The sequence below is a fragment of the Bidens hawaiensis genome, unplaced genomic scaffold (assembly GCF_021521415.1).
Source record: "Bidens hawaiensis isolate Kalapana, Puna unplaced genomic scaffold, B.hawaiensis_p1.1 tig00026395_1, whole genome shotgun sequence".
In the NCBI taxonomy this organism is placed as follows: domain Eukaryota; kingdom Viridiplantae; phylum Streptophyta; class Magnoliopsida; order Asterales; family Asteraceae; genus Bidens; species Bidens hawaiensis.
Window position 1 is genome coordinate 192,499 of NW_027494246.1, and position 27,835 is coordinate 220,333.

Sequence of the window (27,835 nt, forward strand, 5' to 3'; positions counted from 1 at the left end):
AGGTTACTAAAGGTTGCAGTTACTGAAAAAAATATATATATCTTTAATTATTCAAAAGGATGATGCTAGTTTCTTTCATTTTAAAAGAAACTGATGATGATATGTTTACAGTGTTAGAGACAAGTCTGGTGACTTGTTAAAAACAAAACAAATGGCAATCGTTTTGCGATATGTTGAATTCTTCGAAATTTAAGCATTTTGAGGAATGTGGTTTGCTCCCACAGTAAACAAACATTCTTCAAGAAAACACGAAAGTTTTGAACAAAGCCTGGGCTTTATCTCTGGTTTCAATACATTATGTTATCAAAGTAAACCGCAAATTTATGGAAATTATGTAATAGCAATTATCTAAAACAGAGCCAATTCGGTTTGAATTTCATATCCAACTAAGTAAAATTTATAACTTACCTAAAAGAATAACCATCGTTAAACTAGTCCCACTAGCATTGACAACTTGAATTGTAATTCATATAAAAAGTTAACCAGATTCCACATAAATCACACACTAAATCAGAATCTAGCCAAAAAACTTGACGATTGCAACGGCTAAACAAGAAAACTGTTACCTCATGAAGATGTCAACAGCAGCTTGATACCCTTTTTCTGCTCAGATGTCAATCTTGTAGGGAACTTGATATCAAACTTAATTCTTAAATTCCCTCTTTTTGTTGGTTCTCTGGGAATAGGCATACCTTCGCCTTTAACTATTTCCTCATATGTTGGACCGATTACATTATTAACAGAAACGGTTAAACTCCGTCCATCAAGGGTTGAGATTTGTGCAGTGTAACCGGTCAAAGCTTCTACTAATGTTATCTTTTGAGTCACAACAAGATCGTTTCCGTCTCTTTTAAAAACGGGATGTGGTTTTTCATCAATTATGAACACAAGATCAGCAGGAATGACACCTCGTTGCTCGTTTCCTTTTTCCGGGAACGTTATTTTGGTGCCCTTTTTCCAGCCGGGTTTGATCTCGATTGCAAGTATTTCTTCCACTGTAGTTGTCCTCCTTTATTCACACCCAAAAGTTCATATTATTGCATGTGGGTCAAATACTCAAGTGGGTAAAGTTCAAAACTTTAGATAATAAGAAAAGGGTTGAAATGTATACGAGATGTAAACATACTTTTAGGCAATATCCCATTTTGGAATATTCACCTTTTGTCCATTTTAGGCATCATAGTTAATTTTCTAATATGATGAAATCTAATGTATGTAGCTACTAAGCGTAAAAAACCGAAACTACATTGGGTTAAATAAAACACAAGTATGTTTATAAGTTTGCGTTAAAAAGAGTATTTTGTGTAAAACACACTCTATGTCAAATTTGGTCCCGTGCTTTAAAAATGATCACCACAAACCACCCAACCATCTCTATTTGCTTAAAACCATCCGACTTTTAATAACCGTCGAAAAACCATTTAAAGTTTAGACTTTTGCAACAAAATCCATGCAGCCGCATAACCGTACGTTTAGAAGCGTTAGCAGTCAAAATCACCTAGGTTGGGAAAGTAGGGTGCTTGTCGTTGTTTGGTAACCAAATTCGATGAGTGAAAGTGCGTCGATACAGATACATACAATGTCATAAAACACAAAATAACAATAATAAGTAACTTCAAAATCTTACCCGGTACCATCAAAAACATCCCTTGAAATTTTCATCTTTTTGGTAGTCCCCTTGAACAAGTCCTCCAAGCTACAAGGCAATGTCCGCTCAATCAACGCCCCTTTTCTCGGCGGCATACTTGCCGATCCTTCACCACCACCACCAGCCGCCCCTCTGAACTGAGAAAATATATCCTCTCTGAACATACCCCTCGGAAACTGTCCCCCATGTGACCCACCAAACGGACTAGAGAACCCGAAAAACTCAGAAAAGATATCATCTGCATTCCTTGGATTAAACCTAAATGAGCCAGAACCGCCATCGTGCGGCATCCCGGATGACGGCGGCACCTGCCCCTTCAAACCCTCCTCACCGTATTGATCATAAATAGCTTTCTTTTGAGGATCACTCAAAACCTGCCCACAAACCCCTAATTAGAAAACACTAGATTTGGGTATATACATTAAATCAATCAATTACACAATGTTGCATTCGGGTTTTAGGGTTGTGATCAGAATGCAGGATGCAATTGAAGTAACAAATAAAGTATATATGTTTATATATATAAATAGAAGTGAAAGAGAGACAAGAGACATACATCGTAGGCTTCGGAGATGGTCTTGAATTTGGCTTCGGTGTCTTTTTTGTTGTTGGGGTTTTTGTCGGGGTGCCACTTCATGGCAAGTTTCCGATATGCTTTCTTGAGATCATTGTCAGTAGCGTTGCGATCGACTTGAAGAACCTTGTAGTAGTCAACTCCCATAACAACTAATTGCTCAGTTGTGTTTCGTTTCGTTTCGTTTGTTTAGGGTTTATTTATTGGAGTCCAAATTGATTCAACAGAGATGAATGAATGAATGACTGAATGAATGAAGAATAAGAATTGTTTAGGTGTCCAAATCTTGTCTTCTTTTATATTCGTCGGTACCTCATTAACTTATCTCAATTTTACGTAAAAAAAATAATAAAAAAAATTGAGGATAAGACGTGGGGTTAGAATTTGCAATATATGTAGTTAAATTTAGAAAATTTTAACAAACGTTAATTATATTAAAATTTAAAAATAAAAAGTAAAATTCACGTCGCCACTCAACGTCAACATAAAAAAAAAGATAAAAAAATTTCTTATGTGAAACAAAAAAGAAAAAGGCTAAAACATGTTAAAACATTTAATTAAATATAATATGAAAGTAAACGACTAAATTAAAACACCTTTTAAAGTTGAGTGACCTAATTAAAATACTTTTAAAATTTAAATACTATTCTATGAAATTGTCCTTTAATTAAACTACAAAGTATTACCCTATTGTTACCTAGTGACACATGATCTTATTAAACTGAAAAATATAATTAAGTTGGGACTAGAAACCAAAATAGTTCCAGATTTTAAAACTTAGGCTCTAATTCGTTAAAAGATTTTAGTTGAATCAAAATGGTTAAAGAGGAAAATCATAAGAATCAAAATTGTAATTTATTTCTATTATATATTTATCATCACGTCTATAGGAATCAAATCAATCTAAATGTGACCTAAATCCTTCCTCACAATTTAGACAGAATTACATATATTGTCATTTATGGTTGTATTGAATTTTACTGTTTGTTTTTATCTTTAAAATTGATTTTTTTTTATCCTTTACGTTTTCCTTTATGCGTTCCCTTTTACTATATTCCAAGATGATGATTATTAATTACGTTTCATCTTCACCTTCGACATTCGAACTACATACATTAACCCTAATTTCTTTAAATATCAACCTCTTTTATTTTAAAAACAAAATTAGTTTTGTATATGAAGTTAAGGAAACTGAGATCTAAAGATGCAAAATATTTTGAATGACAAATACAAGGTACATGATGAGCAGTGATGACTTTTGTCCATTCGTTGCATTTATATGTGGTTGGGAGGAGGTGGTCGACGTTCGTGGACTAGTAGTTGGGAGGAGGAACGGTGGAGTGGTTATATATATATGGTGAGAGATTTTGTGGAGATAATACACAACTAGCCGCTATAGATAGTAAAACAGACTATTATAAGTAATTTCATATTTATGTTCAAAAATATCATGCAGAGGGACTTTAATATGCAAAAAAATATGGAGGGACTTTTATGAGTAAACATTGAAAGTTGGTTGGTTTTTTATAGCATTCATTCTAAGATTAATAAGGCTGTTAAATGTATTTTTTTTGGTTACCGTGGAAAGTGGGGAAAAAATGGGTATAAACTCTAGAGTATAGATGATAAAACACTTTTTTTCTCTAGCAATGTGAAGTTCTATGAAGATTGTTTTCCTTGTGATACTGGTTTGGTTGGTTTTGAAAATACTAATACAAAAATTGGGTTGAACTCTACTTCCATATCATTTATCGTATGAGGTATGAAACATGATAGATGCAAGCTTATGTTGCTGATAGCAAAAATACTATTTTCATCGTCCCATTAAAAGTGTCTATATTTTCTTTTTTATTTGTCCCATTATAAATATTCATTTTCAAAATTTATTAGCCAATTTCCAAGTTTACTCTTAAACACACACAACTATCATTAACAAACAATATTGATCGACTCAATTTTGAAGGACATTATTGTCAATTAATAAGCAAAAGAAGTAATCAGTCAACCTACATTGAACTTTGTGTTTTTCAAACTATGACACTTATACAGGGACGGATATAGTATATGATTTATATATATACAATTATCGAGTTTTTTACCAAAATAGGTTGGAAGGAAAAAGTATTTACCAAAATGAATGATTTTAAAACTATTTACCAAAATAAGTTTTCTCTCTCTCTCAATGAATAAGAATAATTTATATTATAATTTTTTTTATTTATAATAAGATATACAAAAAATTTATATATGGAAAAATAATAAAACTCACATTAATGTTTTGCTTCTCGTTTTTTCAATACTATTCAAAAAAAAATTTAAAAACTGTATATTAAATTTATATTTTATTTAATAATGAAACCAATTAAAGAAAAGGTTCTATATTATTATATTTTGGTCTTTTATTTTTATAGCTATATGTTCGCTTATGGTTTTCTTCAAGCTATTTTCATACTTGTTAGTTTTACAATACCTATTTTATCAAGTCAGACGTAGTTCGTTGGACCATTGATATCGATACGGTATTGCACTCGCAAAACTTGCGATATAAAAATATTACTTAATTTTGAATACAAGTCCGTCGCAACAAAATTTATACTATAGTGTCAAAGCAAAAAAATTAAAATGGTTGTGAAAACTATAAAACGAATTTGGTACCGGTTCCAATACAACCGATACAAGTGCCAATGTTGTTGGGTCGGAAACTCGGAATGTGCTCGGTTTGCCATGGTACCGATACAGTGTCGACACTCACAGCTCACGATATCAAAAGTAATACTCAATACTCTTGCTTAAATACGACTCGGTTTTCTATACAAATTATACTGGAATGTCAAGAAAAAAAATTAACACAACTTCCTATTCAATGTTTTTTTTTAAACTAACAAACGCAAGTCATCTTTGCGGTATTAAAATACAAGGATGAAAATGAGATTAAAAAGAAAAACAAAGAAAACTTTAAAGATTGTGATTCAAATTTTTATTGTTTTTTCTTTGTTTCGTTCTTTTTACTTCTCTTGTTTTATTTAAATATTATCTTCAAATCAAAATTTAAGCATCCTTAATATATATTTTTAAAAAAACATGGAGTAAAAAACAACGTAATGACAATTTTTTTTATGTCGTACTTAAATCATAATGATAATATAAAACTCCTACCACTTACTTTTACAGAAAAATAAGACTTTTATTACTTTTCAATATACACATTTTTATATCGTACTTAAATCAAAATATATAATAGAAAATATTCTTATTTATAAATATTAAAAGTGAGAAAAGACAATTTTATAAGAAGGAAGAAATAGAAAAAAACCTATTTTAGTAAATAGATTTCAAATCACTTATTTTTGTAAATATTTTTCTATCCAACCCATTTTCATTTTAGTAAAAAACTCTACAATTATCAATTTGGTTGTGTATATGTGTTTGTGCAATTTTGCTTGTGAAGGCTAATTTGTACTATTCTATTATAATTACTTGGTCATTATTTGTTCATGTTACTTTTTCTAGTTTTTATTATTTACCTTTATACTTTTTTATAATTACTTCAATAAAGTTACTTTTTCTAGTTTTTATTACCTACCTTTATACTTTTTTATAATTACTATTTAGACCCTCAATTTTAGTTTTTCCTTTACGCCGACTTTATTGTAATGTTATTTAGAAACGGAGGCACGTGCTTCAACATTTTCACGTCTACATTACGTTTTCCTGAACCTCTTTGGTTTCTAATTTTAATGACTTAAATGGGTTAAAGATCGTAACTAGATTAAGCGAATTAGTTTTTTTAACTGTTTTACACCCCCGCCGCAAAATGGGGGTCTTACTACCTGTTTTCAATATACTTGCAAAGTTGTAAAACTGCAGCCGATAGAAATACCAGTCTATGCGTCTTTAGATCAGCATGAGATTCAAACTTTCACACATATTTTCATGTTGTACAAAATATATTTTAAATCATATAATTTATAAAATCTTCACCTACACTCATAAAACGTATGTGAAACGGTGTAATCCCAGAAGACCTCACTAGAGGAGACACATTTTCGGATTCATTTGTAGAAAGCTATTCATCTAAATGAGTTAGAAGACTAAAAACCAAGTTTATCATTATTAGCAATGTAATAAATTGACTATGGTTAACAGTACACCAGTTCAAAGCTAGAGTAATGAATACTTCGCATAAAAGGCAATTTAGAAACATGTTTGGAGGCAACTTGTGTTTCTGAACAAGATGAATTTGCACTCTGAAGATCAAAAATACTAAGATTTTTGAAGCTAGAACTTTCAAGAGACCACCATCGGACATGGTTTGCGAAAACAGATTTGTCCGGTGAAATTGAATATCCAATCAAGCCTATATCAATCATGTTACATGTGGTCATTATGTTATTGAAACCAACATTCCATAGCACTTAAAAAGCTTTACATTTTAGTATTGTACGTTTTAAGTTACACCCAAATGCTATAGAAGTCCATCCAATTGCGCATATCTTGAACAGCCTGCAAAGAAAAGATGAGTACCAATTCTTTAACCATACACAAATTTCCACTTCTATTACTCGTACTTTACTTTTTACCTTGTTTAAAAGGAAGTTTATTGACTGTAGAATATTTATAGCGTCTCTTTAACCATATACAAAGTAAAATTCTGAGGATTTCATATAGTTTAGCTTTGTTAACTTATTTCTAGTGATGGCAATAGAAAAGTATGAAGTAGGATACCATTTCAACTGCTACTTGATTCTTTTGGTTCCTCAGTGACCGCATCTTTCACTGAATTGCCCGTGTCTGCTGTCTGTGACTGGACCAGCGACTGTGTTTGTGATTGGACCTGAGACTGGGCCTGAGTCGGTGTATGCGACTGGGCCTGAGACGGTGTATGTGACTGGGACTGTGACTGAGACTGCGTATGTGACTGGGCCTGAGACTGCATATGTGACTGGGCCTGAGACTGCGTATGAGACTGGACCTGAGACTGTGTCTGTGACTGCGCTTGCGACAACGTCTGTGATTGGGTGGTTTGCCCCGGACTATCAGTTTGTTTGATTCCAAGAACCACCAGTATAGACCTGAAAAATAACAAGCCCTTTCTAGTGTCCGCACAAGTGACTGAAACAACAATTTAGAGAAGGAAAAATGGGCTAGGGTCATGAGTCAAATCTCAGAACAGGTTGGGTTGACCAGAAACTTGCGTCCAACTTTTAACAAATATTTAGTGTATATTGATTCCACAATTATGTTATTTCAAATCTAAAATAGAATAATTTAGAAAGTTTTATGCTTTAAGAGTTTGACACCGCGCGCCTTTGACCCTATTTAAGAGATAAACATAACATAAATTTACCTTGGAAGTGATGTTCGAATGTCTGGTTGGCTCGCGTAGGAAGCCAAGGGACCCTTTAGTACGGGCTGTTTATTCAATGCAATTTCCAGCTGTGCAGGAGGAAGCTAAAAAAACATGAGAAAAAATAACCATGTCAATTTATAGGCTCACATAAATTTAGGAAGTCCTATGAGACGGTTAATAGAAGGGCTGACCTGGAGTAGAACACTGAAAGATTGAGGCTTTGTTAGCTGAGCACATTTCAAGAATCCTACCCAGAGCTTCTGATTTTTCCAAATCTGAAACACAATATGGATAAGATCTTTGTTATATAAGGTCTAAATGTGTAATATAACAGTACCATGTATTTAAACATTTCTTACCTGCTTGCTCACAAGACGAGATAGAATCTCCATAATAAAATCGACCTGTATTATATTGAAAGTAGAACAACAATCTTTGGTCAAGAAACTATGCCTCAAGATTAAAAATACTCGCAATCATATAAAAATAACCTACTTCCTATGATTATGTGATTATTTAGGGTATCTGCTACAAAAAAGGGGGCTTAAACTATATAGTCAAATTTATCTGTTACCCACTTAAAGAATCAGAAGTCAGAACTTTCCAAATGCTCAACATCATAAAAAGGTTATTGCACGTCTCAAGCACCAGATTTCAAAAAAAAGCAAATCCAAACACCCTCATAATTCAACCGAATATGCCTTAAAAATAGATGCTTAACATGGCAAAGAGAGTATAACGTACCAGGGAGGGAAATGCACCAATTGTCTGTATTACTGTCCGCATGAACAGCATTGGTAGAGGTATCTGCTCCACCTGATTAACCCGTTTATGTGAAAAGGTGTTGATTATGGGATACAATTCAAACTTTAAAACAAGTCAAACGGTTTAATGGCAACTTGTAACTCAGATAGTGTTCAAAAGCTCCTAAGTCCTAAATTACTTTATTCAAAACATCTAGAACATAATTTCAGTTATGAAAGTTAGATTATTGATTATTAATAATTTTAATTCTACTTCTCCACGAATTCCTATCCTCAACCATGTCCTCGGAGAGGTTTAGGTCTATCAAATCATGCCTAATCCTCTCATCCCAAGTCAATTTCGGTCGTCCTCTACCCCTCCTATAGAGGGGAGGAGGGGTAGAGGACGACCGAAATTGACTTGGGATGAGAGGATTAGGCATGATTTGATAGACCTAAACCTCTCCGAGGACATGGTTGAGGATAGGAATTCGTGGAGAAGTAGAATTAAAGTTAAGGATTTTTAGAGAGAATTGAATACCTTAGGGCTTAGACTTAACTTATTTAGGTCACATACCATAATGGTATTTCCCTTACATATTTTATTATTATTATTATTAGCTTTTATATTGCGGTTAAACTGTGACCTTATTATTAATATTATTATAATTAGTAGTAGTTTTTTATATAACTGTTAAACTTTGATTTCCTTTTTTTTGCTTCATACACATGTTCTTAGAGCCGAGGGTCTCTCTGGAAGCCACCTCTTTATTCCTTTGGATAGAGGTACGGTGTGCCTACATCCCACCCTCCCCAGACCCTACCTATAGCTCTGCTGTCGGTGGGATTTTACTGGGTATGATTGATTGATTGATTGATTTAGTCGACCCAACCAAATCTAACCCATTTTGCAGTTGGTTGAAGATTGAACATACCAGCTGATTTAAAACTTTTGCTAGAACTTGTTGAGTAAATATCTGCCGTTGCTGAAAGCAAGTGTTGCATGCATCTGTAACCTGCTTAAAAAAATTATTAGTTAAATGTAACTTTTTGAACAAAAGTTAAGTGTGTGTGTGTGTGTAGAGAGAGAGAGAGAGAGAGAGAGAGAGAGAGAATGCATGCCTTCTTGAGGGGAATTCCATCTTTTTCAGGATCAATTCCATGAATAGCAATCAGAACTTCTGCTGGAGTAAGAACTGAACCACCTTGAGATGTTTCCTGTATAACAATGTTTCAAACCCATCTCATTAAGATGCATAATTACAAGTTAGCTATTATACGAATTACCTGCAAGATACGGGCTAGTGCAGCCTGAAATTTATCAGATGGAAGACTAACAAAACAAGAAAAGATCTGAAGAATCTGGTAAACAAACACATGTTAAGTATATTACTTTCAATAAAATTATTATATAATTCTGATTTTTATACTTGTGTAAAAGAAAAGCATAGGAAAAAACCTCATCCTTTGGCAGGAATGGTAATACTGGAATAAGAATCTCAGCATCCTGTTAAGTGACAAAATGTAAACATATCAGTGTGAAAATAGGTTACTATTTACCATGCAGTTAACAAACACTATACCTTTAACTTTGTGTCATGTAACTTTTTAATGGTAGCTATCAATTCAGGAGATGGAACTGCCCCATCCGTTAGTGTTTGCACAACCTATTGGAATAAGAAAAACTTGTAAATAAATATTTACCATTTTTATGAGAATAACAAGTATATGAAAGCATATAAGACCTGCATCAGTAGATTCTCACTTCCAGCTGGCGGATCTGCAATAATTTCAAGAAGCTGAGATGATGCGCCAATCGTGCGAACTAGTTTAGGGATTTGAACACTGATCGCCTGCTCAAAAGAAAAATAAAGGTACTTGTTTTACTTTTTTAAATTATACAAGGAATTGGTAGACTGCAAATTACTGAACCTGTTTTGCTGCTTTTGACATGTTCTTGTAGACGACTAACAGTTGGCGGAAAAGAGAGTGTTTCTGTAACTCAAAGATATTGAATTACTAAAGAAACTCAATCTATGAAATCAAATTGTGCAGGGAATTACAAACTGGTATACCTTTGTGCAAAGGGCAAAATACAGTGACATGCATCGCTGTGCATCGACTACTGAAGAAGATGGAATGTTTTCTGATGTAGACAGTTGACCAGCCTCAGAGGAACTATCCTTGCTAACAGCACTTACTGATTCAGTTAAAGGTCTTTCCATCTGTGTGTCCTACGTTTATGAAATCACAAGGTGAATATAAAGTTCCAGATATTAAAATTGATTTCATAGTTATATAGGAAGTTTTAAAAGTTAAAAACACACCACTGCTAATTCGGTGTTGGAGCCATCAGTAATCAAATTATCACCATTCATTGCAGATAGTAGCTTTTCCTTTGCAAAATCTTCAATTTGCTGAGAAATGGAGGGTATAGGATAAAGCCTGTTTGCAACCTGAAGATTGGACACTGAGTCAAAATCTGAAGAAAAAAGACAGCCTTAAACTTCTTTTGATAATAATCAATGATATACCAGACGTATCGCCTTTGTTTGTACTTCCTCCAAGTGATGCACTGCACTCTATAAAAAACTTGTATTCCATAAGTATGTAAGAATAAATTCAGTACGAGAATGTTTATACATATACAATTAAAGGAATATACCTGTAAAGCAATTTTTAAGCAGGCATCTCTAGTGGGTGGTCTATGAAGAATTAAGCTCCAAACGATGCTAAGGCCTTGATGCACTCTATCTCCACTGTGCAGTTCTTCATCTTTATCACTGTTTCCAGGAACACACAAGCTCTCTAATAGTTTAATAACTGATTTTGGTACGTACGGAACTTCGTTTAGCAATCTACTCAAAGATTTGTCAGAGGGTGGGAAAGAATCTCTAAGTGCTTCTGCCACTTTCAGAAGAAACATTTCATAAACGGTAGTTGCTGTTGTTGAAGAAAAGAAGTCATGGTCTGCTTCTGCTTCTCCAAATAATCTATAGAGAACACGTAAGGTTAACTCATGGCCCTGAAAGAATAATTCACTTCCTTAGTATTCACAAACACAACCAACTATATGCTTCTAAGCATCAAATGACACATTAGTTATACCTCATGGTTTGTATAATCTGAGAGTATGTGTGTTTGAAGAAGTTTCCAAGGGTCCAACTCCAAAGGAAACTGTAACAGTGTGCAAGTAATCAGAATCATAACCGGCTATATCATCAGAGAGTTTATTAGAGGTTAGAACCATTACAATATTACCTCAACTCCGAGATATGAAAGTAAAGAAAAACGAAGCTCTGAGCCACCTGAAACTGCTATATGCTTATAAGCATCAATAATGTGTGTAAAGGCTAATTTCTGTATGTTGTCCTTCTGTTCATCAGTGAGGTTAACAACAGGTGCAGAAATTTTTGGGAGAACAATTTTAGGTGTTAACTGAAGAGAAGTTGCAGTTGAGGAATTATTGCTGTTTGTTTCTGCCATGGCTGCTTTTGGACTAAGTTCGTCAGATTTGTCAGTAGACACTGAAGGAACTATATCCACCGATGATGTGTCCATTTTGGTAATTTGCTGTTGACTGTTTTCTTCCAAGTCAGCACAAATAACTGGTGACGTGTCCATTTTGGTAATTTCGAGCATTCCATCATTCTTGGATGATGATTCTAGACCAGGCATTCCATCATTCTTGGATGATGATTCTAGACCAGGTATGCCGTCTTCAAGTTCCCCTATATCTATATCTTCAGATGGAATACCTAAACCAACAATAGATATAGAAGGCAAATTATAAGACACTGGTGGGCCCGAAGGCACCAAGACTTGATTAGAAGTAAAATCTGCCACATCACTATCATTTGCTGCAGGCAGTTCAACCTCCATTTCAGGTTTCTGCTGTATTCATTCCAATGATTAGACGACTATAACATATAATAGTATTGTAAAGTTATGTACAAGATAATAAGAACATACCTCATCAATGTGTGTGTCGGGAGCAGAATGTGTAACTTGAGAGTTGGTGGATTTTGATATTATGTCTGTCAAGTATGCAGACAGATTATTACTCTGTGCAGCAGGGTGAGACCCAGTGTTCAATGACTCTTTCTCACCATCTTCCTTAGGGCAAACTAGAGGAAGATTTGGCATATTGGCCATAACTACTTGAGCTAGTAAATCGGCTGAAATGCTACTAATAAGAATTTCTAGCATTGCAGCAGACTGTTCACCCTGTGCAACTAATGAACTGAACATAGAAATAAGCTGCTGCACAGGCCCATTGTCTACATTCTGTTTGGTTGTAGTTGGTTTTGAAGAATTCCCATTATTGCCCTTCATGTCCTCGTTCAAATTAGGTGTCGGTTTGACACGTTTTCCAGGTACATCATCATCTTTATTAAGATCATTAGCATCCTGTAGTTCAGGCCTTTTCCTAACCGCAGTGGAGTGCACAGCATCATATGCTTCTATTGAGGGTTTTATATCCTGTAAGAAACCAAAATGTTATCACCATTCTACTATAACATTTTTTGACAGCACAGATGTGTGCCATGCCATGGGTATGTTTCTTTTAGAAACTCTTGTCATAATGAGATTAGGTACCTGTCTAATTGGTGAATTACCCCTGAGAACCTGCTGGAGAGCTTCTTCAGCTAACTCACCGGCTTTCATTTCCCTAAGTGATGAAACTAAACGATCTCGCCACTGTAAAAACACAGAGCATAATTCAAAACCAGTACAAAAGAAAAAAAGTAAGTAAACCAAAAGGCATTTCCTAGTTTCTCTATGATGTTAAACAACTGAATTAAGTTCAAACTTATAGTGCCTAATAAGTAAGTAAGAATAAATGCATGCACTAATACAGTCATACATGACAGATTTTTGATCTGTATTTCTGTAATAAAAGTAATACTTAAAACTAGACGCACTTGATCAATAAGATCACATGTGACAAACAAGAATGTTGTAAACATTGACAAATATAATCTTGATTTACATGAAATTTTAGTGGTTTAGGTTAAAAGATGAATATAAATGAAGAATGAGGAAACGTTACCGGTGCAGCACCAGGGTGTGTGCATTTTAAGCAGGTGAGAAAAGCATTCTTTAAAGCATGATGGACACCAGAAACACGACCAGCTTTCACAGCAGAACTTGATGGATCCAATCCAAGTAAAACAGGAAGAATACGCCCATAAAATGAAGGCCTTTTCTTAGCAATCTCTGAAAAGCTGCAAACGCATGATCAATCAGTAGTCTAAAAAAGATTTGAATAAACATTCAGAGAGAAGACAGTAGCATCCAATACCTCTTAATTAAAACGATGACAACCATATTGCTAAGTGATTTGACAGCTGGATACCTAAGCTGATCAAGCAACACACCCAAATTCTTACTGGCTTCAGCTGATAACTCAGCAACATTAAGTATGTGATGGCCACCACGAAGCCATGCGATGTTAAATTCATCTGCCACAAAATCCATCAATAGCCACACAAAAGATAAAAACACAATCAAGAATTTACAAAAATACCTCCAGAAGTGTGATTTTCAGGTGGTTCAGTAGAAGCACTAGGATCAGCTGTATATAAAAGAGTTACTGCTTCAACGAATTTCAACGCAAGCAACTTTCTCCCATCGGTTTCCGGCTTGAACAAACATTTGGTTAAAAATAAATCATACTGCATACAGTATGCAAATAAACTTTGCATCAAATCTTTGAGAATCATGCTTACCTGGTATGCCATTGTATATATTTCATCTTTAAGCTTCAAAATCCATAACCATGATGACTCAAGAGACTCATCAATCTCGCTTGAATACAAACCCTGCAAGATACTGCTATGAATATCTACAATAACACTGACATCAAGGGTTAACATACAAATTTACCTGAATTGCAATTTTCATAAGAGCACGTCGGAACAAACTGATCCCACATGTGATCGCCTGTCTAGCAACCGCAGGCGTACCGTCTCTTAAGAGAGTTAACAATAGGGGTACTATATCAGGTAATAAATCTATATTGTTCAACCCAACATCACCAGCAATCCTACATATGAGAATCAATCAATAAGCATGCAACTAGAGGTGGCATTTCAACTTAAGAATAGGTAGACCTGGATTATGTTTTATCTCCAAAACAGTTAACCCTAAAAGTTGACAACATTGCTACCAGAATTCTTTTGATATTCATATTTATTATATGCTATCCAAATTATCAAAAAAGAAACACAACAACCATAACAGTAAAAATCCCACCAAGACAACATAGAAACACAAATAAAAACAATTAATAAACAAATACGTAATAATAATAATAATAACTGTGGCCATAATAATAGATAAACAAAAATAGTGATAATCGTAACGAATCATAAGATATATGACAATAATTTAAAATAAAATATTACAACAAAATATCATTTAGCCCTCAAAAACAGATAGATAAATACATAAACAAACTAAATTAAGTTGGAAAAAAATCCAAATGCAAAACAGAAAAACATGGACACATATTGAGGGAATGAAAAGAAATAATCAGAGTGACACGAGACAAAAATAAGGTAAAGAAAAGGCCCTACGACACATTTCTAACCAAAAACTCTACATTTTCCCTAAAGGTCCTTAACCTTAATCCTACGTCCGTCTCCAAGAATTCCTATCCTCAACCATGTCATATTCTTCTCCGATTTTAGTTTTCTCACATCTCGAACAAATTCAAGGACATGTTCCAAGAACTTCATACCGCTGAACAGCTAATAAGATAGCAATTACAACCGAAGAAATAATAAGTAGTTGGCCATGGACTTGGAAACCCTCAATTTTCCAATAAAATGTTGGCCTACTTCCACAGAGGTGCACTTATGTCTATAGTAATGTTTTCTACAGAAATATAATGTAACAGGAGCTTTTAGTAGCTAAAGTCAGGCAGGCATTATGATGATGATGATGATGATGATGATGATGATGATGATGATAATAATAATAGAGAATATGAGTTAGTTAGTTAGTTAGTTACTCTGCAACGAATCTGCGAACAGGACTGGAGCGATCGGTGTGGAGATCAAGGAGGTGAGGGAAGAAGTGAGTGAGCAAGTGAGGGTCTTCTGCCAGGATGAATTCGTCTTTGAGCTTACGTAACGTCTCCAGCTTCGACGGGACATCGCTGGAGAATTTGGCCGACTCAATCAGCCCAGAGAACCTCTCCATCGATATCATTCCAACCATCATCACTTAATTAATTAGCACTCACTCATGAATCAACCCTAATGATAGTTTGTGTGTTTGTGACAACTCTAGATTGGATGTGATGTGAGCTCTCGGTCTCACCAGCTCAAACGAACAAACTCACCTTCCAACGGTGGTGTGTACTTTGCTTTCTAGGGTTGTTGATTTTTCTTTAAATTTTAGTTTTATAAAATAAAATATATGAAATAAATTATAAAACTTAACTAACTTAAAAATAATGAAAAGCTGGTCTAGTGGTAAGAGACGTGTTCTCGGACGCAGATTCAATTTTCACTTGGCCTAATTCGAATGATATCTGGGTAAAGGGACAAATCAGAGCTTTAATCCTATGTTTGAATCCGACGGGGGCGAGGGTTTACGAATTCCATCCGGTTCTTGTGCATCAGAGGATACGGTCTCACGGTGGTCGAGAAGTTGACATTAAACATAACACCGAAATAATAGGTTTACACGTGAGAATCTTCGCTGTTAAAAAAAAAAACTAACTGAAAAGCTAAGCTATATATAACAATTAAAAATGAAAACGTACGATTATAATTCATAAATCTTTATATAATTTTTAAGATACAACATTTTTCACATTCTATATATTGAAAAATTTAGTATTTTTATCTAATATGAATAGTTTTGTTCGTGTATATTTTTAAATGTTTTGTATATAAGGGTGAATGGAGTGACTGTGCAGTATCGATGGGAGCACTAGCTACCCACCATGTTTGGTGCCGACATTTTTCATCCTATGCGGCTCGTGAGCCCCGATCATCCTGAATGTTTAATGGCTATGTGACTATTGTATAAAGGTCATAATTTAAACAAAAAACATAAACAAAGTTATATGTTATATATTAATACCGGTTCATACAAATTTTATATCATTCTCTCCTATAACTTTATATCAGTGCCATTCTATCTTGTAATTTTATACCTTACTACCCAACCACTTGAATGCATCTCTTTAAAATTTCATCCTCTAACTTGTTTTCATCTAGTTCCGAGAGTTCCTCGTACAATGGTGCACATTTATATATTGTGCAATCTCTTGGATTGGTTGCACAAGAGGCGTTAAATATGGAGTTTCGTCATATACCAAAGCCAAGAGTTGTGGTTAAAAGAGATCGTGAAGTCGCACAAATATCTAATGAGATAATATGTTGTTGAAGATCCAAAATTGAACGATTAATATAAGAAGGTTTCAGATGTCGAGGGAACTATTTTTACGAATTGTTGTTGACATGGATACAAACTTTGAGTATTTACAACAACAATATGATGCTAGATCGAGAAATGGGCTTTCGCCAATACATAAGTGCACATTCGCAATATGCAAGCTAGCATATGAGGTTTTTGTTCATGTTCACGTTGAGGTACTCTTGTTCATGTTCACGTTGAGGTACTCTGTATGTATGAAAGATCATTGAGTGACACTATTCAATACTTTTGTGATGGCATTATTCATCTATATGAAGAGTATATTTGCATAGACCAACCAACCATGACATAGAACTTTTATACGAGGCACACGAAAGCAGGCACAGATTTCCCATGTTGATATAAAGCATTGACTGTACACACCTGGCTTAGCGAAAAATAAAACCTGTTTTTTATTTTATCAATTAGTGAATTATAAACGTAATCAAATTAGGAATTGAATATGCGACCTTATTAGTTTTTTTTCCAAGGCTTGTGTCTATTTATACTCGAGCATGTGGGATAGATAGTTGTAAATGTAGAAATCCTTATGTCTAAACAGGTAACATTGTTGGCCAATTTCAAACTTGGATAGTGTCAAACTTATTTAATCAAGTGATTTAAAAAACTTTAACACGATGTTCCATAAAGTTTATGCGACTCTTTCTATTAATAATGAACGAGAACCGAATACAATGAAACAAGTAAACCATATATGTCTTATTTATAGAGCACATGAAACATAAGAACAAGACAAACTCGAATTAGGAAACCTAAACAACTTATAATATTATAAATAAAATAAATCTCATAAATAACTTAGACACCAAGTTATTCAACTTGGTACTTGAACTTTAGATCTCTACCATAACCGTCCCTTAAGATCTTCCGTACCACCCTTATACTTTTGTATTAATCATTCGGGTCCTCAAGTTTATATTCTCTCTCAATATTAACTTCCATTGTTCTTACAAGAACTTTCACACCTGGTTACGTTCGCACATCTTTGAATTTGATTCTTATATTCAAATTTATCACACTACCTGCAATTTTCTCCCTGATTACCGTTGAGCTAGTTTTGAGATTATCACTATTTAGAACTGCATTACCTGGTTTCAGATTGGAAACAACATTTGTTTTCTCAAACTTTACGACCAACTATCATGGTACTCAAAACAATTCTTCCATTTTCACTTGATGGACACTCTCTCTAGAACTTAACTCCTTCATTGTTCGTTCATTCAGATCACCCGTCTTTGCATGAACCTCATGTAAACTCTAATATCGACATTGTTGGTTTGTTATCTTCATCATTTTCTATTCCATACTGACAACCCGTAAAATGGGACAAAGCTACCTCCTCGTGCACTTTTTCCCACGCGACTCTCTCGTCTTGTTCGGATACTATCGCCTTCGGTCAGAACCTTAACGGCGATCGGAAACACTAGAACACGACGGGAAACAATTACGGACATGAACCTGGATCGTTGGGTTATGATACCAGTTGTTAAAACTTATTTGATGAAGTAAATCAAGCAACCAAACACCATTTTGTCATAAATTTTATGCGACTTTTTTTATTAATAATAAATGAGAACAGAATACAATGAACCAAATAAGCTATGTCATATATATACCCTATACAAGAAACTTGGAGAACAAGCTATACTCGAATTATAAAACCTAAAAACTTCTAATTCTAATTAAAATAAATTCCATACATAAATAACTTAGTCACCAAGTTATTTAACCAAATTATGTAACTAGGTCAGTAAATTTTAAATTTTCATCATAACCATTCCGAGATTTCCCAATTGCTAGTGCCCTGGTGTACCAAGTTATAGCACCAAAAACATTACACGATTACTAGGAATCACTCAAATACTAGTATATTGTTTGTTGATGATGAAAAGCCCCTTAATTGCATTGGAATCAAGTACTTATAAAAGTGAGTCAACACAATTAGTTGTCCAAAGTATATGTATATGATGGTTGATTTGTGATCGATAAAAATATTCCAAATTGCATTTATTGTTCTGAGGGGTCTAGCTTTTGTGTATTATGTTGCCTTTGTTATTAGTTGTACTAATTTCCTTCATTTCTCAATCATATTAAAAACGGTTTAGTGGTTCCATAATCATGTTCAATGAAGCATATGGAGTTCAAGCTTGTTATTTGTGGAATTGTGGTTATGTTATGGAAAGCAGGTGTTGATTAAATTATACTAGTTTACTATATTTGTATGCATATAATAATGTTTTTTAATGTTTGTTTGAGAACCATTATTTTAGGCGTAGTGTACAAAAGCAACTGCTACTATTATTATTTTGAAATAATTTGATAGCGATGGATTGTGTGAGTGTCACATAAAGCATTCTTGTTTTGTGGATGTGCACGTGCACAAGCCGTCAGCCGCATGGTCCTTCAATATCACCTAGACCTAACCAAACCCCACCCGTTCTTTGACTGACAGCTACGTACCAACTAACCCATCCAAACACATATTTTGCTTGGAACCATAGGCCGGCTATGTAACGAGAAAGAGTGAAAGACACGTTGTATCCAAGTTCTTGAAATAACGTGGTCAACCTTATCCTTAATTCAATTCAATGATTTTGAGCATGATCAAATTAAGCCCCAAAGTTATTTTGAAGCTTTTATGGTTGTTGGAGTTGATTATTATAAGTTCAAATAGTATATGGTATTATTGTTAAGTAATATTGTTGATTGATTTGTTAATCAAATAATGGAACAAGCTTTAATATGAAAGTCTTTATAGTGAGAAAATATATAAAAAAAATGTGCAAGGGTAACGTGTTGATCAATTTATTATTCATGTTTTGGGTAGTTCAGGTTTAGTTATTCATGTTTTGTGTATGATATTGGATCAGATAATCTATTCGTATCACAACTGGTTTTATTGGGCTTGGGTTGTTCGGTTATCAGGTTCATCCGTCCAGGTGGTTCGGTTTGGACATATGTTATAATAAATTAACAAACGTTTTTAGCTTACTTTTCTAAGATATGCTGAAAAATTTTTGTTATCATTTTTTAGGATTTATATGCTGGTTGTGTGTTATAAAAAGAAAGCAAAACTAATTTATATAATTAAAAATAATTTATCCAACAACTATACCATCGCAACAAATTATTTTGTAGTTCAATACCCCAAAAATGTTCATGTTGGTACACTCGAACTAGTTTTGGCCCTCAGTGGTAATCTACTAAGATAAAAGAAATTAAATGGTTGGATCAAATATTTAGAGGGATGTTCTCACAAGATATGGCATCAAATCGAAAATTTGAAGCAAACATCAGGAATTCTTGCTAGCTATGGAGAGAGCATCAGACAACTATTTAACAATCAATAAATTAGAAAAAAATTTGGAGGTGTTAAACCAAATATTGAAAATTGCTACTTTAGATTTGTTCAAGTCAAGCCAAATATGATTTTTAGTGACCATGTATAAATTGAAATTAATTAATTAGATCGACAGGCCGGTAATTAATAAGCACTATAGTTATATTTTAATGGTTTAGGTAGTTAAAAGAGAAATCTGCATTTTGCCTCCCTGGTTTATATCGTTGCGCGATGGGTTAACTCCTGAAAATAATTTTGCGAACTTTGACTCCCCGTGTTACTCTGGCGGGTTCTTCTGACTCCTGTCGTCAATTGACCCGTCGTTGATCGACCAAAAAAGGTTGAAATGACTATTTTACCCCTGAGCCTTTAATTAATTCTAAAACTAATAATCTAAATCGTGTAGAGGGTGGGGTTCGAACCGGCGACGTCTCGGCTAACAACAAACAAAACAAACCATTTGAACTAAACTAATGTTTGTTGTAACTATATAATATAAATATACATTACCATTTTATAACTTATCAAAGGTTTATCATCATCATCTCCAGATTTTATTAATCCAAAAATCCAAGTTCATCATCATCATCATCTCCAGATTTTATCATCATCATCATCATCACCACCATATCTTCAACATCTCAAGTTCACTATCATCTCCATATTTACAAAACAATTAAGATCTAAATATCAATATTCATCCAAAAATCCAATAACAACAAATATGACACAAGAATTAATACTTATTAATAAATTTTTTGAAATAGAAAAAAAAAATTAAGATATAAATAAATATTCTTCTCTTTTACCACCAGTGGCAGGAGAAACGAGTGCGACAGAGGTGGGCTTGCGACGGAGGTGGTGGCTTCCATGGATGCCGTGGTGGTGGCGTTGCAGAAGGTCGATGAAGACACGAACGTGGGTGCCGTGGCGATGGCTGCCGTGACCGGAAAAACGAGATGGCCGGAATCCATGGCGGCGGTGGCTGCCGTGGCGACGGCGTGGTGCCGGAAGTTAGGGGTTTTGATCGGAATGATTTATGGGTGCGGTGGTTGAATTATTGAAGCGATTGGTGGTGGGATTTGAAGATTTGAGGGTTTGAGTGATGAAATCTAGGGTTTGAGTGTTTGAGTGATGAAATTTAGGGTTTGAGGATTTGAGGTTGATGATGATGAAGATGAACTGCATGAGTTTAAGGATATACTCTGTTATTGTTATACGATGATGATGATAATAATAATAATAATAATAATATTACGATGTTGATGAAGATCTGCAAATAGCATATTCTAAAATTTATTATTATATTATTACTATTACTATTATATTTGTTATTTATTATTACTAAAAATAATATGATTCTCTTATTATTATATTATTACTATTATTATTAGATTTATTATTTATTAAATAAAGATTACTAAAATACCCTTAATATGTTGGTATTATTACTAAAATACCTACGGTCAACTGACGGCAGGAGTCAGAAGAACCCGCCGGAGTAACACAGGGAATCAAAGTTCGCAAAATCTTTTTCAGGGGCTAACCCATCGCGCGACGATATAAACAAGGGAGACAAAATGCAGATTTCTCTAGTTAAAATATAACAGCTTAAGTTATTATAAAATAAGATATCTATATATTGCAGCCAAAAGATAGAAAGAAGCATATTTGTGGCCTTTTTGTATGAATTGAAATGATTAGATATAATTGAAACATATGATATGACCGACCGCTCGTGCCAGCTTTAATTTTTAAAATAGCTAGCTAGGGCCGATTAAACACTAAATATTATTCTACCTTTTGTTTTGTTGTTGAAACATTTAGCCATTCATGTTAATCTACTCTAGATAAATAAATACATATAACTGGAAAACAGAGGCTTAAAATACATTGATATATTGCATGGCAACATCCATCATTTTAATCAATACGATTACATATACCGGCCTTGACTCATCAAAGAATAATAGAAATATGTAGTAATTTCCGCATATGATATTTTAATGTACTCATTCATATATTACCATATACTTAACATTTTCAATTATATAACTTTTACTGAGTATTATAATTATTATGACATCTCTGACCTTAGCTACGTTAACTATATACATGTATCAAACTGGTTAAAGTTGTATAGCCTTATTTGGTAATAATGTTTGTTTGCACTACACAGTACATATAACACAATTCCGATAATAATATTACAACTAAACCAAAAATATAATTAACCACAAGAAAAAAAAAGCCATATATATGTGTTCCTTAAACAAAGTATTTAATTCAAAAGCATCACTAAGAAAGATAAAAAAAAAGTAGTAATTACAATTTACAAATATGTCATTTACATCTTGCACTGTATAATAAGCATGTTCACCTCATTTATAGATTCCCGACAAAAAAAATAAACTATGAAATGAGGCCGAAACTTGAAGTTGTGTTCATGGAAGTCTCTGATCCAGAGGGCCGATGTCGTTGTGTTTTAGGGATGGACCGGATGGCGGCAGTGGTATTTTTCTTTTAGGCAAGAAGCCGAAAAAGTTGCCGGTAAATTGAGAGTTGGGAGTACGTACTCGAAACACATGATCGCTGCTTGTTGTTGAGCATTGAGTTGTTTGAGCAACAATGAACAAGAAGAAGATGGTGAAGAGTAAGAGTGACCGCCATGGAAGTAGATTCATCAGGGCTCTTGTGTATTGTTAAAGTGTGTTTGTGTGTATTGTATAATATATGTGTTAAGAGATATATAGAGAGAGGGTGTTATGGAATATTGTGTTTATGAGATAGATAGATAGGGAGATGTGTATGGTCTTTATTCCAAGTATTACTCTATTATTACATATGTTATATTTTAATAAATAATTTGAAGTTAGTAAGTGTTTAAAATATACACTCTTTGTAAACTAAAGAAAAAGTTATGTACCTGCGACATTCGCATAAATTAAAGATAAAGCAGCTCTTTGTCTAAGGGATATGATGATGTCTGGTTTCAAAAATTATCATTGCAATTTAAGAATAGTAATTACTAATTAGTGACGCATAGTTAGATCATACTCATTTCAAGTGTTCATTGTTTTCGGTTGATTCTTCACATATGATTTTCTTAAAATCTAATTAATTAATAAAATACTTAAATATTAAACATTTCATCTTTTTGGTGGTCTGCTAGCTGCTAAAAATTCCACTAATGTGGCAATTTGTAACACCCAACACTCTAGCACAACTATGTTGGCCCTTGATCCGCATGCATGTCAAGTCCAAGCAAATAAGAGACGAGACGACCAAGCAACCCCAGTAGGCACGGTTATGATAGGTTAAAGCATGTGTGTGCTTCGCAGCTGCCCATGCCAGTTTAATACGTGTATTATGTGTTTCAAGCTCATTGGCCACCATGAACGGTCCGTATCACTTTTATTGGACTCCTTTGCTCAAAATCTCGACCTTCGAGTCCTGAAACTTCATTTTAAAACTCAAAACTCGTGTAACTCTCTAACCCCTCTTTGGTGGTCTAGCTCCTGGATGTCTAATTAATTCTTGAAAGATTTGTTTAGCGATTAAATAGGGGTTAGGCTTTAATTGGTAGGTCACTAACTAGGAGATTAAACTTTCAAGAGCAATTACATCTATCATTCTTCACATTAACTTTTATCTTAAGTACAATTTATCCATTGCAATTTATGGGAGGTCGGGCATATACTAATTACTATAATTCGTTTGGTTGCATTTCATTTATCGCAATTTGACATGTTTACAATTTATGTTACAATTAATACATTGTCGTTTAACAATATGTTACCACAAGCTTTTGTGCTGACCAATTAAGTGATTGCGACACCAACCCATTGATTAATATGTTAATTAAGTATAATTAACCTGAAAATACGGTACTTTATCTACTATATGATATAAAAATCATAACTAGGAGCATTCTAGCTACTTCATATTGTTAATTATATGTTTGGGAAAGATACTTTGAGAATACTAAGAAGTTATGAGAAAATCAAGAAAACCTATTACTAACAATCCGTTTTTATTAAAATATTTTATCATTTTTTAATAATCTATTATAAGGTTATAAATATAAAAATGATAAAAATAATTAAAAAAATGTGTAGCTAAAAAAGAAGTTATACACATGTATATGTATTTTTTTATATTATTATCCTTTTATATTTGTTACCTTATAAATAAAAGAAATGAAAACAAGTTCTTTAAAAAATGGGCAATATCATATATGCCCTACAAATATTAAAAATATCATATATATTCTTACAAAGTAATTAAAATATCATATAAAGGTAGTTAAAATACAAAGAGATGCAAAAATGAGAAGGTGTGAGAAAAATTTGGACCACACGAAGAAACCCCTTAAAAATAAATTCAAAAAAAATAATAAAAAAATCATAACTTAAAATATAAATAGAAAACTAAAATGTTTTCACCATCATTCTTGTTCAAAAAAAATAATAAATACAAAAAAATAAAAAAAATTGACGAAAAGACATAATTGCGAGATCAAAGACACGATGACGAAAATGAACAAAATACACAATTAAAACTAAAAATAGACACAATAAATCGCAAAATATAACACAAAATGTTGAGTAATATAATCTATAATTATAATAAACAAAAATGTTAATTGAACAACAAACCCTTTAGTTGGCCTAATATTTTGACAAGTGGCACACTCATGTAATTTCTAATTAAATTTATTATTTAAAATACAATTTTAATTAAGATTAAAACATTCCTTATTAGCCTTATCAATTATCACATCACTATTAAATTTACACATTAGACTTGCCTATATAAATTATTTAAATATTACAATTTTAGATATCGTTAATTTTAGTGTATAGTAACCATATAACCGTTTACAATATGTATAAAACTAATGTTGTATTCTTTGTTTACGGTTAATGGTGGAACTGGTAAAACCTTTTTGTGGAAGACACTTTCTGCTTCAATAAGATCCAAATGAGAAATAGTTTTGAATGTTGCTACAAGTGGCATTGCGTCTTTATTGTTGTCGGGAGGAAGAACAACACATTCAAGGTTTGGAATTTCTATAAATCTTATTAAGGTTTCATCTTGTGGCATTAAAAAAACATTGATGTTGCCCATTTATTAAAGAAAAAGAGTTATTTATATGGGACGAGGCACCTATGACTCAAAAACATGCGTTTGAAGCTTTGGATAGAACCTTGAGATACATGTTCGGTCAAAATGGTAACATGAATTGTGAAAGGCTATTTGGTGGAAAAGTTGTCGTTTTTTGTGGTGATTTTAGACAAACTCTTCCTATTGTTCAAGGTGGCACGAGGCAAGACATTGTTAATGCATCTTTGTATTCATCCTACCTTTGGGGTATTTACAAACTACTTAGAGTAACAAAAAAAACATGAGGTTAACCGTTGGAAGTGACAAATCTAAAATGTAAGAAACAAATTTCGCTAATTGGCTTTTGGATCTAGGAAAGGGAAAACTTGGTGGTCAAAATGATGGTGACGCGACTTTTGATATTCCTGACGATCTTCTTATTAAGGATACAAGTGATCCTATTTCACAATTAATTAACTTTGTATATCCTTGTATCCTCAGAGAGTATGAAAATCCAGATTTATTTAGTGAATGAGCCTTACTCACCAACAAATGATGTCGTTGAGGAAGTTAACGATCGTTTGTTGTCCATGTTTTCAGGAGAAGAGAAAGAATACCTTTGCTCTGATAGTATAAATCTAGATGAAAATGTCCGTGACACGCTTCAAGAAAATATGTACTCTCCTGATGTTGTAAATGGATTAAAAATTTCTTGAATGTCAAATCACAAGTTAGTACTAAAAGTTGAAGTACCGATCATGCTACTTAAAAATGTTTACCAAAAAAATGGTCTCTGTAATGGAACAATACTACAGGTAAAAAGACTTTACAATCGTGTTATTGAAGTTGTCATATCTGGAACCAATATTGGTGACCACACTTATATTTCAAGAACAAATCTTATACCAGCAGATAAAAAAATTCCGTTCAGATTTCAAAGGAGACAGTTTCCGATTGCTGTTTGTTTTGCAATGACAATCAATAAAAGCCAAAGCCAATCGCTTTCTAGGGTTGGTTTATTTCTTAGACAACCAATTTTCGCCCATGACTAGTTATATGTTGCGCTGTCTAGAGTTAAAACAAGAGGACTCAAAGTACTCATTTTTTATGAAGACGGTCAAGTTTTAAAAAGACTACGAACGTTGTATATAAAGTGATTTTTAGAGAGTTTTGTCATGGAATTCTATCTGTCTTCATTGTAATTTATTAGATGTTTTAAGTGCATCTTTAAATTCATTGACTATTTTATAATATAATTTATCCAACCCGTGTATCACACGGGTACCTAACCTAGTACAATATAAAGAAAAAAAAGATATAATGTCAAGGAAAAAAGACGCAATCAATGACGAAAATAAACACAAAACACAATGATAAACAAAAAAACATGATTTTTTTTCACTTACCATTGAGTTTTTTATAAGAATGAGAAAGACGGTGGAAACATTTTTGTGTTTTTTACTTTTTACGTTTTTTTTATTAAATTTTGAGTTATGATTTATTTATTTATTTTTAATTTTTTAGGGGTTTTTTGTGTTACTATAAATCATTCTCATTTTTGTTTCTTTATAGAATAAACCTAATTTATTAAAATATTATATTTTTAATAGATGACCATATAACCCCTTTAGTTAAAATGGCATCCAAATCGCATGCATCAAGCCAGAATTGATACCTTATCTGTAAACTTGCTGGAATTGTAGGCGCTAATGGTCTAATTCTAGAAATTGATTCAACCTATTTCTAAACTTTGAATTGTAATATCTAATTGCACCCAAAAAAAAAAATGAAATTACCTATTTGTATAAATTGTAAATGCCATAAATTGATACCCGTTGTTCATTCTAAATTCATAAAAAACATAAATTAAAAGCAAAAGGATTTTGAATTTATTTTTCTCTTCATTGCATTTGATGCTACTTTCATAGTTGTTCATTGTAATCATAAAAATGAATTGCAATTTCAAGACTTGTGAAACATCAATTTAAAGACCTTAAAGTTTGGCTTCTGCCTTATGTGAACCAATAACCCTACACAGATTTCAAACAATTTCCGACCATTGATTTCAAGCGCTTCCCACAAAGTTGTTTTTTATAGAAATAATTATTAGAGATTTTTATCATTCACTTTTTATTTGATGTTATATGTCATTTTTGTTTATGAATCGTACTATCATCCACAATTGACAATCCAAATGCAATGCCCATGCCGCAATCTTTTATCTTCCATGCCGAAAGAAAAAGGAGAAAGAAACACAATACACTTGTTCTCCTCTTACTTTAATATATAAACAATACAACTCCTCATATCATCACTTGTGTAGTTGTGTAAGGTCCTTGGTTTTTCTACGTTAACATTTTCCATTACCTTTTTTCAGTTTATAGGTTTAGCCTTCTGAAAATACAATACAATAAATAAATGTCAAAAAGAAAATTTTGATTTGATTTGGTGATACTTTTCAGCTAAATAGAAAACTTAAAAGTATATATTATATAAAAAGAAGGGTGTGACAAATGGAAGTGGGAGGTAGGGTTGGGAGAAGGTGATTGTTCTAAGACTTTATAGGTGAATGGCTAACGTCTTGGTCCCATATTCGTTTTAACTTACTCTTAATTCA

At 33.2% G+C, this 27,835-nt stretch overlaps 3 protein-coding genes across 4 annotated transcripts; 1 reads left to right on the forward strand and 2 right to left on the reverse strand.

Annotated features, from left to right (window-relative positions):
- Positions 1-316: 316 nt before the first annotated feature.
- On the reverse strand, positions 317-2,369 carry LOC143573365 (uncharacterized). The gene is made up of 3 exons (XM_077058261.1): positions 2,205-2,369; positions 1,628-2,022; positions 317-1,009 (listed from the first exon to the last, which is right to left on the reverse strand). Exons 1-3 carry the CDS (start codon positions 2,367-2,369, stop codon positions 568-570), a joined length of 1,002 nt encoding a protein of 333 aa, XP_076914376.1. The 3' UTR covers positions 317-567.
- Positions 2,370-6,536: 4,167 nt separating this feature from the next.
- LOC143573367 (uncharacterized) lies at positions 6,537-15,561 on the reverse strand. Of its 2 annotated transcripts, none has more exons than XM_077058264.1 (27): positions 15,334-15,561; positions 14,205-14,364; positions 14,048-14,140; positions 13,846-13,960; positions 13,621-13,780; positions 13,369-13,543; positions 12,915-13,016; positions 12,288-12,797; positions 11,577-12,206; positions 11,424-11,492; positions 10,981-11,340; positions 10,850-10,897; positions 10,643-10,771; positions 10,391-10,549; positions 10,248-10,310; positions 10,061-10,168; positions 9,899-9,982; positions 9,775-9,822; positions 9,603-9,677; positions 9,438-9,533; positions 9,251-9,331; positions 8,317-8,388; positions 7,932-7,976; positions 7,764-7,847; positions 7,570-7,673; positions 6,948-7,294; positions 6,537-6,725 (listed from the first exon to the last, which is right to left on the reverse strand). In XM_077058264.1, exons 1-26 carry the CDS (start codon positions 15,543-15,545, stop codon positions 6,952-6,954), a joined length of 4,125 nt encoding a protein of 1,374 aa, XP_076914379.1. In that variant the 5' UTR covers positions 15,546-15,561; the 3' UTR covers positions 6,537-6,725; positions 6,948-6,951. The 2 variants fall into 2 exon arrangements, with proteins under 2 accessions (XP_076914379.1, XP_076914378.1); XM_077058263.1 differs by having other exon boundaries at positions 11,577-12,209.
- A 9,722-nt stretch (positions 15,562-25,283) lies between these two features.
- LOC143573376 (uncharacterized) lies at positions 25,284-26,270 on the forward strand. The gene is made up of 4 exons (XM_077058271.1): positions 25,284-25,485; positions 25,593-25,670; positions 25,720-25,910; positions 26,034-26,270. The coding sequence occupies exons 1-4, from the start codon at positions 25,284-25,286 to the stop codon at positions 26,268-26,270; spliced, it is 708 nt and encodes a 235-aa protein (XP_076914386.1).
- The last annotated feature ends 1,565 nt before the right edge of the window (positions 26,271-27,835 follow it).

Bases quoted from the DNA above. Each gene is read 5' to 3' on its own strand.
- LOC143573365 (XM_077058261.1), bottom strand. From the start codon at position 2,369: ATGGGAGTTGACTACTACAAGGTTCTTCAAGTCGATCGCAACGCTACT. The intron at 2,023-2,204 runs GTATGTCTCTTG...GTTTGTGGGCAG, and splicing joins CCATCTCCGAAGCCTACGAT to GTTTTGAGTGATCCTCAAAA. The intron at 1,010-1,627 runs GTAAGATTTTGA...GTGTGAATAAAG, and splicing joins GATGTTTTTGATGGTACCGG to GAGGACAACTACAGTGGAAG.
- LOC143573367 (XM_077058263.1), bottom strand. From the start codon at position 15,545: ATGATGGTTGGAATGATATCGATGGAGAGGTTCTCTGGGCTGATTGAG. The intron at 13,544-13,620 runs GTATTGGATGCT...ATGCGTTTGCAG, and splicing joins GTCATCGTTTTAATTAAGAG to CTTTTCAGAGATTGCTAAGA. The intron at 10,772-10,849 runs GTATATCATTGA...TCCAATCTTCAG, and splicing joins AAACAAAGGCGATACGTCTG to GTTGCAAACAGGCTTTATCC.
- LOC143573376 (XM_077058271.1), top strand. From the start codon at position 25,284: ATGACTCAAAAACATGCGTTTGAAGCTTTGGATAGAACCTTGAGATAC. The intron at 25,486-25,592 runs GTATTTACAAAC...TTTTGGATCTAG, and splicing joins GTATTCATCCTACCTTTGGG to GAAAGGGAAAACTTGGTGGT. The intron at 25,671-25,719 runs GTGATCCTATTT...TTGTATCCTCAG, and splicing joins TCTTCTTATTAAGGATACAA to AGAGTATGAAAATCCAGATT.